Source organism: Amblyraja radiata, chromosome 34, assembly GCF_010909765.2.
Source record: "Amblyraja radiata isolate CabotCenter1 chromosome 34, sAmbRad1.1.pri, whole genome shotgun sequence".
NCBI lineage: Eukaryota > Metazoa > Chordata > Chondrichthyes > Rajiformes > Rajidae > Amblyraja > Amblyraja radiata.
Genome location: NC_045989.1, coordinates 14,259,497 through 14,280,348, shown reverse-complemented (window position 1 = coordinate 14,280,348; position 20,852 = coordinate 14,259,497). Strand labels below are relative to the sequence as shown.

At 47.5% G+C, this 20,852-nt stretch overlaps 1 protein-coding gene across 2 annotated transcripts in view; it reads right to left on the bottom strand.

Annotated features, from left to right (window-relative positions):
• Nucleotides 1-20,852, bottom strand: part of sqor (sulfide quinone oxidoreductase) — a 31,100-nt gene that overhangs the window by 8,303 nt on the left and 1,945 nt on the right. For both annotated transcript variants that reach the window (XM_033050078.1, XM_033050079.1), the window contains exons 2-7: nt 11,287-11,516; nt 7,104-7,274; nt 6,558-6,611; nt 4,764-4,958; nt 3,165-3,374; nt 977-1,160 (exon numbers count right to left, since the gene is read on the bottom strand). In XM_033050078.1, coding sequence (XP_032905969.1) covers nt 977-1,160; nt 3,165-3,374; nt 4,764-4,958; nt 6,558-6,611; nt 7,104-7,274; nt 11,287-11,516 — 1,044 coding nt within the window. The remainder of the gene's footprint in view (nt 1-976; nt 1,161-3,164; nt 3,375-4,763; nt 4,959-6,557; nt 6,612-7,103; nt 7,275-11,286; nt 11,517-20,852) is intronic.

Genomic DNA, 20,852 nt, shown 5'->3' with positions numbered 1-20,852 from the left:
TCAGCTGAGCCACTGTGCTGCCTTTAAGAACAGGACAGAACTCTGTTACTGAGGAGAAACTGGGAGCCACACTTCCTGAATCCAATCCACAGCTATGCTGGAAATCCCAATGGCATCCGGCTGAGAAGTGGCAGTACGGAATTCCCACCGGGATGGACGGCAGCCAGAGCCGCAGCAAGTCCTGGAACGAGGATGTTTTAGCCGTGTTTCTGTAAAACATCCCGCATCCGGCCATCACATGTCATCACTTCCGACCTCTCCGTGCAGCTCTACTGCCAGGGCAGGACAGATCCCGGTCTGTGAGTGTTGATATCATAACCTCCTCTGTGTGTTTATCAGTGTTGAGCCACAACTCTGCTTCACTTCTGTGAACATTTACAGAACTCTTCACCCACAGCTCCCGCGGAGCTGAAATCGTCAAACTTCCTCCTATTGCCTTTTTAGATTACCCATCCCAGAGCAACTGCCACAAGTGTTTAGTTTAGTTTAGTTTAAAGATAAACATGGAAACAGGCCCTTCGACCCACCGAGTCCATGCCAACCAGTTGTCACCTGTTCTCACTAGTTCTATGTCACATCTACTTCCTACACTCTAGGGACAATTTATAGAGGGCAATTGACCTACAAACCCACACTGAGAGGAAACCCACACAGTCATAGATAGAACATGAAAACTCCACACAGACAGCACCCATGGTCAGATCGAACCTAGGATCTCTGGTGCTGTGAGGCAGCAGCTATACCAGCTGCGCCACTGTGCCACCATGTTGGGTGTCTGAACAGTTGGGTGCTTCATGGTTAATGATCTGGTTTCCATCAGTCTCCTTCACATCCCCCACCCTGAAACCAGAACCAACCTCGACATGTATCAGCACTGCTTACCACAGCTCACAGACACGGGTAAAAGATTTCCTCTTTAGAATCCATGAGGTTTCCAGAAGTACAATGATCAGCACCAGTCCCAGGACTTACTCACCCACAGCTGCGGCCGTTTTTGACGTGGGCAGGCTGGTGCAGTCCCCGATGCCAAACACATTGGGGTATTTCTTGTGCTGCAGATTCTCTTTGTCGACATCAACCCAGCCCCCTGCGTCAGCCAGGGCGCTCTTCTGAACCACGTCGGGAGGGCCCATCGGAGGGGTGACATGCAGCATCTCGTACTGGGAACAAGAGACACAACACTGTTCAAAGACAGAGCAAGCTGCAGCACCAAGATGTCAGCGACAAGGTCCTGGCACGGAGTTAATCAGCAAACACATCAGCTCACACTGCCAGCGAGATGGAGACAGAGAGACAAGTCCAACCATGGGACAAAAGGGAGACTGCGATCATTATTGGCCATTTAGAAAGTCTAGTGAAATCCCAACCAGTTGCCAATGATACGTGAAAACCAAAGCAAAATATGTTCAATCTTTGGAGGGATTATTGAAATCCTGAAATAAGGTCAGAGTGGGCAAGTTGTGCTCATTAGTGGAGAGACTTCCTCTGGCTAAATTCTCATTGGGCCACTTGGTCCAGGCGTTCCTCACTGGAGGCAACCTGGTGATGTTGATCGAGGTAGATCCCCCACATAAAACCAACCAGAGAACATTAACACATACTTTTAAAACACACTAAAAATAACAAAAAAGACGAAAAGACCTTTGGCGAGGCCGCCATCGCTGCCAGCGCCACCCGTGGTGTGTGATCACAGAGCATTCTCTCTCTGATCCTTTGTTTATCAAGTAACAATCTATCTTTAAAATATTCGAAGACTGTTCCACCATAGCTTTGAGAAAGAGTACCAAAGACTCGTGACCCTTTGAGAGAAATAAATAATTCCCCTCACTACCTTTCCAATAAGCAAGCCTTTATTTTATACACTATCCCCTCCTTCTAGATTCTCTCAAAAAAGAAAACATCTCCACGTCTACTATCAAGATCATAAATCTCCCAACCAAGTTTCCTCTCTCTCTTGATGCCAGATACATTTCCTCATATGACAGTGCACACTCCTAAAAATTCAGCATGTCTCCAGTGACTATTACAAACTTCTACAGATGCACCATAGAAAACATGCTGTCAGGTTGCATCACGGCTTGGTTTAGGAATAGCTCTGCCCATGACAGCTAGAAATTACAGAGAGTTATGGATGTAACCCAATCCTTCACACAGACCAGACTTCCTACCATTGACTCCATTAACATCTGACACTGCTGGGTGAGCAACCCAACTTGGGTAAGAATGCATCCCCTTCCCCACTGGAGTGAGTGGGTTCTGGTGTTGTGACCACACAATGCCTTGGAAAAGCAGACAACACAATCAAAGACTTGTCCCACCCTGGTCATTCCTTCTTCTCCATACTGTCCAGCACAAGCTTGCAAGCAGATACTGCCAGACTAAGAAACAGCTTCATCCCCTCCATTATCAGGCTTCTGAATGGTCCTTCCATAAGCTAAGGTATTCGATTCACCTGAAAACTATATTCTGCACTCTGTATCTTCCCCTTTGCTCTATCTATTGTACTTTAGATTGAACTAATTATATCTACATATGGCACGTCTGAGCTAATCTGTTTTGATTGTATGCAAAACAAAGCTGTTCACTGTGAATGCTGGGCTGTTCGCTGTTCCTTGAATAATATTGTTTTCCACATCATTTCTCCAGTTTAAGTAGACAGGTTATTGGATAGGAGGGGCGTAGAGGGATGTGGGCCTGGTGCGGGCAAATGGGCTGAACATATATGTTATGTTGTTGCAAATAAGAAATTGATAGTTTTATTGCGAGTACATACTGTAGATGACATGTGCATGTACCTTTAATATAGTGACCTCACCACTACTAACCACTCCCCATATCAGAAGTATAATTGCAACCTCCCCACCCATTGATCTCTCTCTAGCTCCTGTGACAGACCACGTACAGCTAGGGCAGCAACGTTTGTGTATTGCCAATAAATAGTACAGGTAGTAAAGACACAGTGTGTTTATGACTCCTCTTTACACATATTGTATGGCTATTAATCACTATTGACTCTTGAATGTCGGTTCCACTGATGGAGCCCATCGTAGCGAATTAAACTTTGAAAACAGTAACTGGATGCGTTTCCTGCCAGGTTCTCGGATGGGGAAATGAGGGTCACAGGAAGCGAAAGGGAAGTGAGCGGATAAATAAATAACACTGACCTGGAACATCTTGGTTTCCCCTGGAGAATCCAACAGTTCAAACACAGCCTCCTGTTTGTCTGGGCGAACTTCAATCAGGTTAATTCTGTAATTCACATTTATATTCCTTGCTTTGACAATCTCCAGAAGCGAATCTGCGTATTTCTTCACTCCAAAGATCACCGGCAAGGATGTGTTGTAGATAATGTTTGCCTTGGATCGCTTTCCCATCTATAAGAAGAAAAATAAGGATTCCTACTACATTTAGTATCTAAACCATCTGAAAACCTTTGGCAAGGACCTGCCACCTCAGGGTGGAAAGGCCTGGAGAGCTTTGCTGTGAGTGAGTAGATCGGGATACAACAGAGGTCATGAACACCTGCACTGCAATATTATGCTCACATTAAGAAAGGCATGGCTGAGGCGCAGAGCAAATCTTCTGGAGATATTAGGAAGTGCAGATGCTGGAATCTTGAACAAAACACAAAGTGCAGGAGTAACGCAGCAGATCAGGCAGCATTTGTAGAGGGAATGAATAAGTGACATTACAGGTTGGCACCCGTCTTCAGACAGAAGAAGGGTCCCAACCCAAAACATCGGCTATCCATTCCCTCCACTGATGTTGCCTAACCATGTCAAGTCAAGTCAAGTTTATTCGTCACATACACATACGAGATGTGCAGTGAAATGAAAAGTGGCAATGCTCGCGGACTTTGTGCAAAAAGACAAACAAACAAACAACCAAACAAACTATAAACACAATCATAAACACACACATATTCTTTTACCCGCTGAGTTACTGCAGAACTTTCAGTTTAATTTAGTTATAGTTTATTGTTGCGTGTAACGAGGTACAGTGCAAAACCTTTTTATTTTGGTTGCGCTTGAGAGCAGTCAAAAGGTCAAAGATTGACTGTGGATGTGAAAGCTCATGTAGACCAATAACATAAGAGGGGACTGAAACTATCCCTGAATTTCTCACCTTCGGCTGGTGGGAGTCTTGGGCAGTTCTGACCTCTGACCTCTTCAGCAGCAGAGGAACAGATCGGGTAGATGCACAGAGTCTCTTGCCCAGAGTAGGTGAATCGAGGTCCAGAGGACATAGGTTTAAGGTGAAGGGAAAAAGATTCAACAGGAATCTGTGGGGTAACTTTTTCCACACAAAGGGTGGTGAGTGTATGGAACAAGCTGCCAGAGGAGGTAGTTGAGGCTGGGGCTATCCCAACATTAAGGACAGGTTTGGAGGGATATGGGATATGGGCAGGTGGGACTAGTGTAGCTGGGACATGTGGGCCGGTGTGGGCCAGTTGGGCTGAAGGGCCTGTTTCCACACTGGCTAGCAGAGAAACAGGCAGATCAAGGTCCAGATGGGGGCAAAGGGCACTCTGCTCCTGATGTTTCTCATACTCTCAATGTTTCTACATTGCTATCTGACTCCTGAACCAATCACCTTTTTTTCCTACAAGTACTGTCACCTACTCTTAACTCCATATGAAGGGATTTCATTGCACCCTGGTGTCTATGACAGTAAATAAATCTGATGTCATGTGCACTCAAATACCGGAGAGGTTTAGAAGCTGAATTCCAGTCAAACGTTGGCAAATCAGGAGGGCTCTCTACCTTGCGGAAGTAGTGCTCGGCGAGGTACATGATCTTCTGTGGAGCACCGGCACACTTGATCGGTGTGTTGGGGAAAGTGAAGATGGCGTTTCCCTCCTCAAAATCCTGCAGTGCCCGCCAGGTTTTCTCAACAAAATTCACCGAGTAGTTGGAGCCAATTCTGGGAAAATTGAAGCCTTCGGGAAGCCCCTTAATCTGAAGAACAGATTGTAAAGGTGAAGATTTAGACATCAGTGCCAGTAGAGTCTGCCAACGTCCACTTCTGTAACCACTGCCCAGCCCTTCATCACTGCTGGTATATATGGAATATATTTATATATATGGCCTGCATAGAGTCAATGTGGAGAGGATGTTTCCTCGAGTGGTAAAGTTTAGGACCAGAGGCCACAGCCTCAGAATAAAAAGGACGTACCTTTAGAAAGGAGATGAGAAGGAATTTCTTTAGTCAGAGTGTGGTGAATCTGTGGAACTCATTACCACAGACGGCTGGTGGAGGCCAAGTCAAAGGATATTTTTAAGGCAGAGATTGACAGATTCTTGATTAGTAAGGGTGTCAGTAGGTTATGGGGAGAAGGCAGGAGAATGGGTTTGAGAGGGAATGATAGATAAGCCATGATTGAATGGCCTAATTCAGCTATAACTTATGAACTATATGGTTGTTACAGGGAGGAATTAAAAATGACACAACCTTTCCCCCGGCTTGGCTGTGCTCCCTCATTGAGTGGAGGCTGTGAAAATCCCCATGAGATCTCTCAGCATCACCCTATCCCTCCCTCCTCACGCACCTCCCGTGCTCCGCCCATTGCGCCCTGTGGCTGTGACGCCAGTCTCAGGTCTTGGCCGCTAGTTCTTCTCCGTTTCCCACTGGATCTCCCAGTGAGGTCCAACATTGGCTCCCACGTGCAGTCTACCCACCGCCCACTGTGACTGGTTGTCCCTGCCACCCTCAGTCCGCCTCCCCTTCCATCACATCGCCATCTCTGTGTTCCCAGACCCTAGCAGCAAGTTACTTCTCACCGTCCCACTGAAGCCCCTTTGAAAATTGAGATGAATTCCATTTGCTGCATTACATCACTAACTCTCCCTGTCAACTGCTTCATTCTTGGTTGAACAAGACCTTTCACCCATTCCTTCTCCCCAGTGACGCTGCCTGCCCCGCTGAGTTACTCCAGCTTTTTGTATCTATCTTTCCTTGTGAAACCCATGTTGCCTCTCCACAGATGCTATCTGACCTGTTGAGTTCCTCCATTTGCTGGTGATTGTTCATTCACTCATTTTGCTTTGGGACATTCTTCAAGTATCTCCTCCAGTCGGGATTCCATGCATTCCAATACTTTCCTTCTGACTTATATCACGCTGGCCCATAATTCCCAGCACGTTATAGCCCCATTCTCCTATGCAGACCGTGCATTAACTACCTGCCAGCCCTCTTGGCCAACTTCCTGTCCAAATAAATGATTAAATACATAATAATACTCCACTAATCACTTCCCCCAATTCCTTTGAAATGTGTGGACCCATTCCATCTCGACTGAGACTGATTGGACTATTTAATATAACCCTATTTCTATTTTCAATGCACATATCTCAGGGAATGTATCAAGTTCATGCCTTCTTGCTCTCCCCATCCTCCCCCCCCCCCTCCCCATTAGTATTCCTGCCTTTCTCTTCTCACTATCTATGCCTTCCACCCATCTTCCCCTCAGTGCTCCAACCCCCATCCCATTTTTATTGAGGTGCCTGTGAAAGGTTTTGCTCTTTAGTTGCAAAATTAACACAGAATGGAAAACATACCTTTTCATAATGTAGCTCTATTCCCAAAGCAACAATCAAGTATCTGTAAGTGAGCTGAAGAAAGAATCGTTAATAAACTGTGCTTTCCCTGTCCTGACAGCTGAGTCACTTAGCGGTGGGACAACAAATACCGTTTCCCCCTGACCACTTCGTCCCGAGCCCTTCTTAACAAGCTCCCCCCTCCCCTCCCACCCCCATTTCCATGCTCCCTTTTAATGTTCCACCTTTACTATGACCCCCCCCCCCTGCTTTACTGAGCTCCTTGCTTTACTGTGATCCACATCACCGCCTCCCCTGAGGACCCAGAACCTGACTGAACCATGCCCCCCCTCACTATGCTGTCCCCAGCCCAGCATGCCTCCCCCATCATCTGCCCCCCACCCATTGTGCTCAGCCACCCACTGCACCCCACCTCACCCATTCACAACAGCCGCACATCTAACACCATCTCCACCCCCCACCCACCCATCACCCCACAAGGCTGAATCCCTCTCCTCACCCACCTGCCCCTCCTCACCCTCCCCATCACCAACCGCTCACTCTCACCTCTTTCCCATCTTCAGTTCGGACAAGATTCTTGTCCGGATCCAATTCCTGAACTCTGGACTTGATCCAGGTGACCCCGGAAGGGATGATGCTGGCTGTTGGGCGCCCTGACATGTTCAGGGGCTTTGCTCCAGCTCCGACCAGTGTCCATATGGGCTGGTAGTAGTGTTTCTGGAGGGGACACAATGAACAAAGGCAAATGTGTGGGTAAGGGCATTGAAGCAACAACCTTGACCCACCTTTGCCATCAAAGCTGTTAGGAGCACCTTAGCCTGCAAGACAGGCAGCTGAATGCCATGTGCAAGGGAGCCTAGGCTCCACTCAGTGACATTGAGGGCCCAGCTCAACCAGTCTGCATGAACGCTGCCTTACTGCTGAGCAGTTTGGCATCTGCTCCAGATTCCGATATCTAGTCCCCGTCTCTCTGGCAGTTCCCAACCAGCTGAGCCGCGAATGTGACTGCAGACACAGTAACTCTGCTCAGAGCTGGCAGGTGTCTTGCTGTTGCCATCTTGCTCTGTAATGTGAATGGTGAAGCAGAGAACTGATCTGCTCAACATTCTCATCCTCAGAGAAGGCCCTGATGCCAGTCACAGTCAGCAGAGCCCTGGACTGGTCCCGGAGGCAGGTAAGCACTAATACTAGGCAGATGTAGCCAGCACAAGTCATCTCAAAGCTGTGTCCAGCATGAACAGTGAATAAAAGGGAGCCAGGCTCTAACAGAGCGGCCATTTGGAGAAAGGTTGCTTCGAGGTGGAAGCGATGCTGCCAGTGGTCAGAGTGTGGCTTTGACTAATTCTGGCTTTGGCGAGGAGAACGAGCAGCGGCACGGGCAAGGTCGGTCTTTCCCTTGTTTGATGGTGTATAGGGCAGTAAGGTCAGTCAGTGGGGTGGTGTGCACCTCCTGTCAGAGGTGGGAGATCAGAGGCAAGTCAGGTGTCCCTGACGACTATGTCTGCAGGTTATGTGTCCAACTACAGATCCCCGAAGACCACATGGGTCAGTTGGAGCTGCAGGGAAGACTCACTGTGGTAGACAAACAGGGTTATACACAGTAGCTTCAGAGATGGTCACACCCACAGTTCAGTTAGGCAGGTAGTACGGGAGTGTCCTGTGGCCATCTTCCTCTCAAACAAGTATACTAGTGAGGCCCAGCGCAAATTAGAGGAACAGCACCTCACATTTTTCTTGGGCAGCTTACATCCTAGCGGTATGAATATTGACTTCTCCAACTTCAAGTAACCCTTGCTTTCCCTCTCTCTCCATCCTTCCCCCTTCAGTCTGAAGAAAAGTCTCGACCCGAAATGTCACCCATTCCTTTTCTCCAGAGATGCTGCCTGTCCCGCTGAGTTACTCCAGCGTTTTGTGTCTATCTTTGGTTTAAACTAGCATCTACATTTCCTTCCTACACATACCAGTTTGTGGGCTCTTTGGGGAGAATAGGCAACAGGCAGATCAATGGCACCATGACAGGCTCTGCTGTAAAGCAGAGTAGGCAAGCAACAGCGAGTAGGGTGAGCAGCCAGAGATCGTAGTTCATATTGGTACCATGCTGTTGAAAGAGAGATGTGGTCCTGCAGAAAATTTGGGAGTTAAGCAGCAAGTTTAAAAGTAGGATCTTTAGGGTTGTAATCTCAGGATCATTTTCTGTGCCATGAGTTAAGGCCTGTCCCACTCTCACGACCTCTGCCGAGTTTGCCCTTGACTCATACTCGCAGCATGGCCGTTACGAGGTCCGAGGAGGTCGTAGGTAGGTCGTGATGCTAGTCCTAGGTACTCGTGGCATCAAGTAGGTCGGGGCGTTTTTTCAACATGATGGAAAATGTCCACGAGTAAAAAAGGTCGCGAATTAGCTCGTGAAAGTGGGACAGGCCCTTTAGTAGGGCAAGGAATGGGAAGATGTTACGTGTAAATGTGTGGGTAAAGATCTGGTGCGTGGGCTTCAGGTGCATGGATCATTGGGCTCTCTTCCAGGGAATGGCAGACCTGTAGAAGCAGGACAAGTTGCACCTGAACTTGAGGTGCATCGATAATCTGCCGGGGAGATTTGCTAGTGCTACTCGGGAAAGTTTAAACTAAAGTGACGGGGGGGTGTGACCCAAAGCGAGAATCTGGTGAATGGGGAAATAAAGACATATAGATGTTAATATAAGTTCAGTAGAGGACAGGCAAGGGCAAATCAGGTAGTGGGGAACATCTAATAGAGTAAACCATATCTATTTTCATGCAAGATGTTTTTTGAAGGGGGAAGCGCGGTACGGAAGGGTGGTGAAGTGGGCTGCGGGGGTGGAGAGCGTGGTGTGTAGGTGGGGGGGGGGGGGGGTGCAATTTACACTCGTCCTGTGTAGGAATTGAGAGAAGCGCTCACTGCCCTGAGAGTCACTGACGACGACCAGAGCAAAGGTTTACAGCCTCCAACACGTGTAAAGTAGCCAAGGTTCAACATGCAAATAACAGAAGGAAGACCCGCATTGTGAAATCACCAACTCAGCACATTCCAAACTCTCAGGTACACAAAAATGCTGGAGAAACTCAGCGGGTGCAGCAGCATCTATGGAGCGAAGGAAATAGGTGACGTTTCGGGCCGAAACCCTTCTTCAGACTGATAGGGGGTGGGGGGGAGAAGGAAGGAAAAAGGGAGGAGGAAGAGCCCGAGGGCGGGGGGGATGGGAGGAGACAGCTCGAGGGTTAAGGAAGGGGAGGAGACAGCAAGGGCTAGCACAATTGGGAGAATTCAACATTCCAAACTCTGTTCTGCCAGGGACTGGTTCTGCAATGGTTGGTGACTGCTGAAATGCAATAAACATTTCACACATAGCAACAACTGAATCACATCCTGTCATGAATTTGTTTGAGGGTTCAGGAGAACTCCCTGATTTTCAAGAAAATAGAGCAGTGGGGTTTTTACATCAAATGGGTCCTGTTTGTGGAGTGACTAGTAAATAGGAAGAGAAGCAGGAGAGAAACATCCACTGTGACACATTTATCTGTTTTGTAGTAAATGGCTACTATGTTCTGTGTGCTTAAGCAAAGCAAGAATTACAGGGACACATGACAATAAACTCACTTGAACTTGAACTTGGAGAGGTGCAAGGGAAAAAATCATAGTTAGTAATCATTGCTGGGTCAAAGAGCAACTGATGCAAAGATCCCTGAAATCGATATGGAGCTGGAGGTCTCTAGATTCATAGGAAGTGTGAAACCTTCCTTTCCGTCATTCACCGAGGATAGAGGAAGATATTGATTGATTTTGAAAGATGCCAATACTGAAATGAAAACCTGGCCATCACAGTGTTGCCTACAGTTGCCAGGCAGAACAAAGTAGAAACAAAGAACTGCAGATATTGGTTAATATACCAAAGGGGAGTGTCCCGGGGACACGCACCCGATCCACCCGCCAAACAACCGTGGCGCCGGCGACCAGAGCGACGACTAGAACGCGCCCCGGTTGACCCGACTCGCCCCACAGGCCTCCCAGGGAACTGCAGGGAAGCCGAGCGGCGAGGCCTGCCTGGGCCGAAGGAGCCTCTACGACGGCGGCGATGGGAGCCTCGGCAGCAACGGGAGCCTCAGCGGCGGTGGAGCGTGAGGGGAGGACCATGGGGACCCGGCGTGGGGGGACCACCATGAAGAACAATGGGGACCATCGTGAGGGACGGTGGGAGAACAAAAGGGGACCCAGTGTGGGGGAGGGGGATTGGGCACTCTAGTTTAGAATCCTCTGCCCAGGGGATAAGTCTGTGTTTGTTTATTTGTATCTTCATTTGTTCTGGTGAAGGAGCTGTGTGCACGGCAGCCAGCCAACAGTCCCTTGTCCTTCTTTTTCACTTTTAATTTCAAGTTTGTGTACCTTGTTGTGTGTTGTGACTGTAGGCAAACCAATTTCCCTCGGGGGATGAATAATGTTTATCGTATTGTATCGTAAAGTGCTGGGGCAACTCAGCAGGTCAGGCAGCTGAATCAGAACCTTTTTTCCCCCCCAACATGATTCGGGTCTGAGGAAGGATTTTGATTTGAAAGGTCACCTATCCATGTTCTCCATGGGTGCTGCCTGACTGCCGAGTTATTCCAGCACTTTGTGTCCTTACCAGGCAGATCAAGTCGCCGGCATGCTGGACCTCCTGCTGGAGTACGTACCCTGTGAGACAGTAGAATCGAGGAATGACCCAGGTCATGGTCTCACCTCACTCGGCTCAACAACAGCCACTCTTCCAGCGCCGACTTTCCACCTCATCCGTGCACTCATGGTAATTCCTCCCGTGCCACCTCCAAGGACCAAGACCTCATGGTGGCTTCTCGATGCGGAGCTCACCGAGACATGCAGTTGCCGCAATCCCATCCTCACGAGAGGCAGTCCACATTTCTGCAGCATCGCGGCGCGTTGAACAACGGCCATTCCGATCAGCAGAGCTCCTGCAATCAGCAAGCAGTTAAAGAATTCCTCTCACACTGAACGTGCACGGACTAAAGTCGAGAACCCGAGCTCAGGATACACTAGTGGGTGGCTGGCTTGCATTCCATTACTGTAGTAAGTGGAATCCCTTGAGGTGGTAATGACGGAACTCTACGAAACAGCAGAAAATGCAAAAACAGCAGGAAACTGAGAAAGTAAAACATCTGTGAAGGTAGAATCAAAGCTAAACCCTCAGGTCATTAACTTGATATTGGTGCTGAGAAAAGAGAGGCCAGGCAGAGAAGAGGGAGGGACAGAGAATTTTTTTCATATCTTTCATTCATTTGTTCTATATCTCACAATTTCACTGTCTATATCTCTCATTTCCCTTTCCCCTGACTCGTCTGAAGAAAGGTCTCGACCCAAAATGTCACCCAGTCCTTCTCCCCAGATACGCTGCCTCTCCCGTTGAATTACTCCAGCATTTTGTGTCTATTTATAGTGAAGCTTGCTGCCTGCCGTCTGTGAGAGGTCTATTCTATTTTACCAGGGCCCTGTATAATTATGACACACATCCTGATCCTCGAATCAATTGGCCGTAAATAATAGCAGACCATTTGCCTTCTTAACGGCTTACTGCAATTATTAGTTTCCTTCAGCTATCACTAACAAAGAAACACAAGTCTGTATTTACATCAATAATCCTCATTTTATCACCTTTCAAATAACGCGCTGTCATTGTTTTTCCCCACTCATGTTGATAATCTCACGTTTATTCTGTCAGAAGGGTGTGAACCTTTTGAATTCTCCCTTCCCCAGAGAGTTGACAAGATATTTAATCTGTTCTCAGCAGAGATCAAGGGACATTTAGAGTCAAAGAGAGAGAGAGCGAGAAAGAGAGACAGGAAGACTGAGTGAGTGTGCACAGGAACAGACCGTTTGAGTCTGAAGAAGGATCTCGACCCAAAACGTCACCTATTCCTTCGCTCCATAGATGCTGCCTTCCCGCTGAGTTTCTCCAGCATTTTTGTCTATCTTTGGTCTGTCAAGTGCATGCCAACCATCAACCACCCATTTACACATTCCATGGTTATCTCATTTTGCTGTGAAGAATAGTCCTGGCGTGAAACACCACCTATCCATGTTCTCCACAGATGCTGCCTGACCCTCTGAGTTACTCCAGCACTTTGTGTCTTTTAGTTTCATAACCAGCTTCTGCAGTTCCTTATTTCTACATCCATGTTGTTATTCTTCTCACATTTGAAGCTACTGAGGAGCCAAAGAGTACAAACAGCAGATGGTGGGAAGGTGGTACTGACCACCTTACTGCAGGCTCCTGGAGCAGGCTGGCCTAATGTTCCACGTCACTACCAAAGATGTCTGAGATCTGTACAATTCCGCAGTGAATCTTTACACCACTTCACCACTTGAGGATTTGTACAGTAACCTCTCGGATATCCTTAAAGTCATTAAATACGATCAAAATTAGAGTGATCTGTGCAGCATACAGTCAGGTGCAAGTCTACACTGCCTGCCCAGACGGACACGTAGACCTAACTCTGGATTTGGGGATGCACAGTGTTCACCTTGTCCTCACCCCTCACCTGCAATCAAAGCTCCATATTTCCTCTGTGCTGTCGAGGAGACGAGGGAGATGTGGATACAGGGGAGAGGTAAGAGAAACGTGAACATCATGTACCTCCAAATCCACAGTTAGGTCTACAGTGCGAAGTAGAGAACAGCAAATGGCGGTTTACACTGAAGATAGTCACAAAATGCTAGAGTAACTCAGTGAGTCTGACAGCATCTCTGGAGATAAAGGAATAGGTGACGTTTCAAATCGAGACCCTTTTTCAGATTGAGAGTCAGGGGAGATGTGAAAAAGGTACAAAGGACAAAGGAATGAAAGGTGAAAAGGACAAATCAAACATCCAGCCAGATAATCAAGGAAAGGTAGTCCATTGCGCAAGAAGAAACTGCAGATGCTGGTGGTTTAAACACAAGATAGACACAAAATGCTGGAGTAACTCAGCGGGCTGAAGAAGGGTTTCAGCCCGAAATGTTGCCTATTTCCTTCGCTCCATAGATGCTGCTGCACCCGCTGAGTTTCTCCAGCACTTTTGTCTACCAGTAAATCTAGTCGATTAGGGTGGGGGAAGAGAGAGGGAATGCAAGGGTTACTTGAAGTTACTCCACCTGAATAGGTGGTGTGAGATTTGCTGTAACATTTCGAAGGACAATGACAATGAGCAACTGCGACAGATCGCACAACGTCAGGCAGATCAGTGGCTCAGACGAAGTCCAGTGTACACACTCCATAACAAGTCAACACAATCATGTGTGTGTCTCTCTCTCTCTCTCTCTCTCTCTCTCTCTCTCATCGTGTCAGAAGCCAGGTTCACAAGGAAGGAATAAAATCCAACAGACATTGACCTGAAACATTAACCCAGTCTCTCTCCCCACAGACGGTGCTTGTTCAGCTTTGAACTTGCAGCGTTTTGTCTTTTTGCTTTGCTTGCATTGTTTAACTTTGGACTCTTCCCATCTCATGTTTCGGAGAAAGTCCCAATAAAACATTTGACTTCCTGTGGTTCCCATCTGGAGACCTTTGCTCAATACAATAACAATTCTTGTTATTTGTGATGGGGGAGGGAAGGAGGGAGGTGTTTTCATTAACAGTTCCGTGTCTATTGGCCCACTGAATCTGTCTCTTGCTTCCTGCCATACCACACAATGACTAGATTCACCATTCAGTCCATTGTAACTGAGGCAATCACTTCCATTCCCTGACTCTTTCCCTGGTCCTATTTCACATTAATTTGCTCCCTGCTTGAAAGTTCTCGGCAAATCCATTTCCGCATCTTACCCAATTCACAATTAAAAAATAAATAGCTTCTCATCTTCCCTCCTGATCTGCAGTATCTGTTTACCAGTCTCCCTCTCACTGCAAAACATTTGGACCGATTTATGAGAATTTAAAATTTCCATGATTTGGAACATTTCTACAACACTGCTTTTTTTTAACCTGCTCCTTTCGCCCTCATTTCTGGCGCCCTGGTAAATGTTCCTTGTGTGGTGCCCAGAAAAAGTACAATACATGGGGGGGGCAGTCAGCTGATGCTATCACCTTTACATTAACTTCTGTGCTTCTATTTATAAAGTCAGGATCAGATGTAGCATTTCACTGCTCTTGCCGCACCCTACTGTTTTCAGCTTTAGGAGATTGTGTATTTTTATGATCATATTTCATTCTGTAGTAATATCTATATCTTCTGTATCCGCTCCTCATTACATTTTGTCGTGTTTAAGTACACGTTTTTAATCAAATCCTTCCCCCCCCCCCCAATATTTCAAAAATAAACTGGCTTCTCACCCATAGAAGCAGCACCAGCCCCAGCCCCTGCTGAACGTTCCATTGTGTGATGTCACAATGCCCGATGTTCACAGATGTCCAATCGGAATGGATTCATTTACATATGCCTTTGCAGGAGCCCCAGCCCCTGGTGAACGTTCCATCGTGTGATGTCACAATGCCCAATGCTCAAATACATTGTTGACATAGATGGAGTACAGAGAAGGTTCACCAGACTGATTCTGGGATGTCAGCACTTTCATATGAATAAAGACTGGATAGACTCGGCTTGTACTCGCTAGATTTTAGAAGATTGAGGGGGTATCTTATAGAAACTTACAAGATTCTTAAGGGGTTGGACAGGCTAGATGCAGGAAGATTGTTCCAGATGTTGGGGAAGTCCAGAACACGGGGTCACAGTTTAAGGATAAGGGGTAAATCTTTTAGGACCGAGATGAGAAAAACATTTTTCACACAGAGAGTGGTGAATCTCTGGAATTTACTGGCACAGAAGGTAGTTGAGGCCTGTTCATTGGCTGTATTTAAGAGGGAGTTAGATGTGGCCCCTGTGGCTAAAGGGATCAGGGGGTATGGAGAGAAGGCAGGTACAGGATACTGAGTTGGATGATCAGCCATGATTAGATTGAATGGTGGTGCAGGCTAGAAGGGCCGAATGGCCTACTGCTGCACTTAATTTCTATGTTTCTATGTTTCCCTCTCTTCACCCCTCTCCCTCTCCCTCTCCCACCCATCCCTCTCTCCCCCACCCCCCTTCCCTCTCTACCACCACCCCCTTACCCCTACCCCTCTGTCCCTCTTTCACCACTCCCCCTACCCCTCCCTCCCCACTCTTCCACTTCTATCCTCTTACCCGACGCCTCTCCCTCCCCCACCACTCTCTTCCGCTCCCTTCCCCTCTCTCCCCCACCCCTTCCCCTACCCCTCTGTCCCTCTTCCAATACTCCCCCGTCCCTCTTCTACCACTCCCGCGACCCCTCTACCCCTCCCTCCCTCCCCACTCTCTCCTCCCCCTCTCCTCACCCCTCTCCCATCCCTCTCTCCCCCACCCCCCTTCCCTCTCTACCCCACCCCCTTCCTTCTCTCCTCCCACCCCCTTCCCCCTATCCCTCTGTCCCTCTTCCATCACTCCCGCTACCCCTCTCCTCCCTCCCCATCCCCCCTCCCCCACATCTCTCTCCACATCTCTCACCCCCCAACCTGCTCTCCTTTCCCTCCCAAATCTATCCCGTTTCCTCCTCCTCCTCTCCCCTCCCTCCCCTCTTCTCACCCCCCCCCCGCAAACGCCGTTGGGGAAACAGACCCAACGGGTCTGCACTTGGTCTAGTACCTATTAAATGTAAAGTTAATGCCAGAGAATTTACAGCTCTGTGCATCTGAGCACTGCAGAATGAACAAATTTTTCAAGGCAATTTAACTTTATGACTTTTTATGGCAATATCCTTTCCACAACCTGTTGAAGGCAATATTAACACACGGCCTGACCACATACAGCCGCTGGCCAGGTACACCTAGGGGATGATTTCAGCTGAAATGTTTGCTTAAGTGCAAAAATGTTCTAGAAGTGGACTTGATTCTAGAACCCACATCTGGATTATGAATCATAATTAGAGTCATAAGGCCCTGTCCCACGAGCATGCGACTCCATGCGGCAAGCGCGACCTAAAGGGCCGGTCCCACCAGCATGCGATTCCATGCGGCAAGCACGACCTAACGTGGTCGCTTGAGCCGTACGGCCTCGCGGGGCCAGTCCCACTTCGATTGCCGGAGCCGTATGGAGTTGTGCGGAGCTGGTCCCGACATCGTGCGGGGCTCCGGAAAACTGACCGGGTTCAAAAATTCCGCACGGCAACGGCCTGCCGGCCCGCAGCCGCCTCAACGCCGTACGCACCGCCTCGACGCCGTACGCCCGTCGGACTTCGCTCGAACTTCACGTCACTCACTCGACCTCTGTGCGTACGGCGTCGAGGCAGCTGCGAGCTTTAGGTCGCGCTTGCCGCATGGAGTCGCATGCTCGTGGGACAGGCCCTATAGAGTAACACGGCAAAGAAACAGACCCTTCGGCCCAACTTGCCCACGAAAACCAAGATGCCCATCTAAGCTCGTCCCATTTGCCGTGTTTGATCCATATCACTCTAAACCTTTCCTTCCCATATATGTAGATGCCATGCTGAAATGTCTTTTAAATATTATGGTAGCTGCTTTAACCATGTTCTCTGGCAACTCATTCCATATATGCCCCACACCCTCTATGTGAAGAAATTGCCACTCAAATATTTATTTACTGTAACCTTTACAGTCTTCCGATTTTGACATGCTTGCTAACTGTGCCTTGTACAATCTCATCCAAATCATTGATATAAACGACAACTAACAATGGGCCTCGTGGCACACCACTAGTCACAGGCCTCCGATCTGGAAAACAATCTTCTACCATCACCCTCTGCTTCCTACCATCAAATCAATAATGTATCCAATTAGCTATCTCTCTCTAGATTTCAAGCAATCTAACGTTCCAAACTAGCCTACCACGTGGAACCTTATAAAAGTCCATATAGACAACGTCTATTGCCCTCCTCCAATTAATCCTCTTGGGTACCTCTTTCATAATTTGTATATGTTCTAAAACATCACAGCTCATATGCTTCTAGTCCCTAGCTTCCATGATCTATTCCACAGTAAAAATGGATCAAAAGCATTTATTTAATATTTCACTCATATCTTGTAGTTCTACACACAGGCAGCCATGCTGATACATACATAGATACATAGGCAATAGGGGCAGGAGTAGGCCATTCGGCCCTTCGAGCCAGCACCGCCATTCAATGTGATCATATCTGATCATCCATAATCAGTACCCCGTTCCTGCCCTCCTCATACCCTTGATTCCGCTAGCCCCAAGAGCTCTATCTAACTCTCTTTTGAATGCATCCAGTGAATCGGCCTCCACTGCCTTCTGAGGCAGAGAATTCCACAAATTCACAACTCTCTGTTTGAAAAAGTTGTTCCTCATCTCAGTTCTAAATACCCTATCCATTCCCTCCCCAGATACTACCTAAGCCAGCACTTTGCATTTCGATCAAAGGATCCAGTATGAGAATGAAGGGTGGGATTTAGGATCGAGATAAGGAGAATTCACTTAAGAGGACATTGAACTTTTGGCATTCTCTTCTTCAGACATCTGTAGGAACTCAGGTACTCTGGTCATTTCTGACAGAAATGAATAGATTTCTGGACATAGTATCTTAATTCTCACTTCGTAATTAACATCGGTAGTGGGGAAACTGCTAGAGTCAGTTATTAAAGATGGGATAGCAGCACATTTGGAAAGTGGTGAATCATTGGACAAAGTCAGCATGGATTTACGAAAGGTAAATCATGTCTGACGAATCTTATAGAATTTTTCGAGGATGTAACTAGTAGCGTGGATAGGGGAGAACCAGTGGATGTGGTGTATCTAGACTTCCAGAAGGCTTTCGACAAGGTCCCACATAAGAGATTAGTATACAAACTTAAAGCACACGGCATTGGGGGTTCAGTATTGATATGGATAGAGAACTGGCTGGCAAACAGGAAGCAAAGAGTAGGAGTAAACGGGTCCTTTTCACAATGGCGGGCAGTGACTAGTGGGGTACCGCAAGGCTCAGTGCTGGGACCCCAGCTATTTACAGTATATATTAATGATCTGGATGAGGGAATTGAAGGCAATATCTCCAAGTTTGCGGATGACACTAAGCTGGGGGGCAGTGTTAGCTGTGAGGAGGATGCTAGGAGACTGCAAGGTGACTTGGATAGGCTGGGTGAGTGGGCAAATGTTTGGCAGATGCAGTATAATGTGGATAAATGTGAGGTTATACATTTTGGTGGCAAAAACAGGAAAGCAGACTATTATCTAAATGGTGGCCGATTAGGAAAATGGGAGATGCAGCGAGACCTGGGTGTCATGGTACACCAGTCATTGAAAGTAGGCATGCAGGTGCAGCCGGCAGTGAAGAAAGCGAATGGTATGTTAGCTTTCATAGCAAAAGGATTTGAGTATAGGAGCAGGGAGGTTCTACTGCAGTTGTACAGGGTCTTGGTGAGACCACACCTGGAGTATTGCGTACAGTTTTGGTCTCCAAATCTGAGGAAGGACATTATTGCCATAGAGGGAGTGCAGAGAAGGTTCACCAGACTGATTCCTGGGATGTCAGGACTGTCTTATGAAGAAAGACTGGATAGACTTGGTTTATACTCTCTAGAATTTAGGAAATTGAGAGGGGATCTTATAGAAACTTACAAAATTCTTAAGGGGTTGGACAGGCTAGATGCAGGAAGATTGTTCCCAATGTTGGGGAAGTCCAGGACAAGGGGTCACAGCTTAAGGATAAGGGGGAAATCCTTTAAAACCGAGCTGAGAAAAACTTTTTTCACACAGAGAGTGGTGAATCTCTGGAACTCTCTGCCACAGAGGGTAGTTGAGGCCAGTTCATTGGCTATATTTAAGAGGGAGTTAGATGTGGCCCTTGTGGCTAAGGGGATCAGAGGGTATGGCGAGAAGGTAGGTACGGGATACTGAGTTGGATGATCAGCCATGATCATATTGAATGGCGGTGCAGGCTCGAAGGGCCGAATGGCCTACTCCTGCACCTAATTTCTATGTTTCTATGTTTCTAGGGAATCTATGGATATTGAGATGGTGCTGGAAGAAATTCTCAGTCATAATCTTGACTGAGGCTCGAAGGGTCAGACAAGCTATTCACACCCTTATTTGTTATGAGAAACTTCCAAGCTTCATATCTTCACATCAGATAAGAGGAACAATTGGAATTTGTTCATGCAGCCCATAAAAGTGAACATTGAACAGTTGTGCTGAATGCCACTTATGCCTTACAAATCCTTTGTTTGCAAAACTGTCATTTGAACAGCGCCTCCCCAACCAACCCAGCAAAGCTACAAAAACTGTCAGGCGCTGCCTTCTAATCAGCCCAAGGATTGAACTAACTTCTGCTTGTGTTTATGATCTACTAGTTTCAGGGTTTGGGATTGGCTGCACTGGTACCTCGATGACAGATCATACACGGGAAAAGTAAACGTATTAAATTTCAGAAACTTCCAACATTAAAAAATGAAATTGACAAATCAAAGATTTTGGGAGGTGGAAATGCCACTAGCAATGCTTGGCAAAGTGTCAAGACTTGGGCACCTGCAGCATAACGCACTCATTTTCTACCACAAGCCTATAATTAAATTATACCTCATCGTCACACCCAATACAAAACATCGTCACATCCAATACAAAACATCGTCACACCCAATACAAAACATCGTCACACCTAAAGACAAAACATAGTTGATCTTTAATGGCATCTATCCTTTCCCGAGCCACCCTATAATTCCTAATCTATCTGTAGAATCCCTTACCTTGCCTGCCAGATCCATCTCATTACTGCTTTTTGACCTCCAGATTTCCCTCTTAGTGTACGTTGCAAAGGCTGGGCCTGGCGCAGATGCCATGCAATGTGCCAGTCAGCTGGACATTGCCGCCCTATCTGTCATTTGTGGAAAGGTTCTTCTGGACCAACAGCTTTGACCACAAGTCCATCGGGCAGTGGTCAGCACGAACGTCCTGCAGGCACTGCAGGGAAAGGACTCGATGGATCCTGTGGCGTGGTTCCCAGAGCAGACTGCCCAGCTTGTCTGGCAAAATGCCTCATCACCAGAACTCACCAACAAGCACCAAGACCTGGCTTGGCTGACGGTGAGGGGAGCCCTCCCAGTCAGATCCTTCCTGCACCGTCGGAACCTCACTACCAGCGCACGCCGCCCTCTGGCCGGCTGCTATGGAGAGGAGACAGTTTCCCACCTCTTTGCAGAGTGTGGATTCGCAAAGAGAGTCTGGAGAGGTATGCAAGGGTCCCTGTCACGGTTTATTCCGAACAGCTCCGTCACAGAAGACGCTGTGATTTACAGACTGTTCCCAGGGACGCATTCAGAGACTGACATC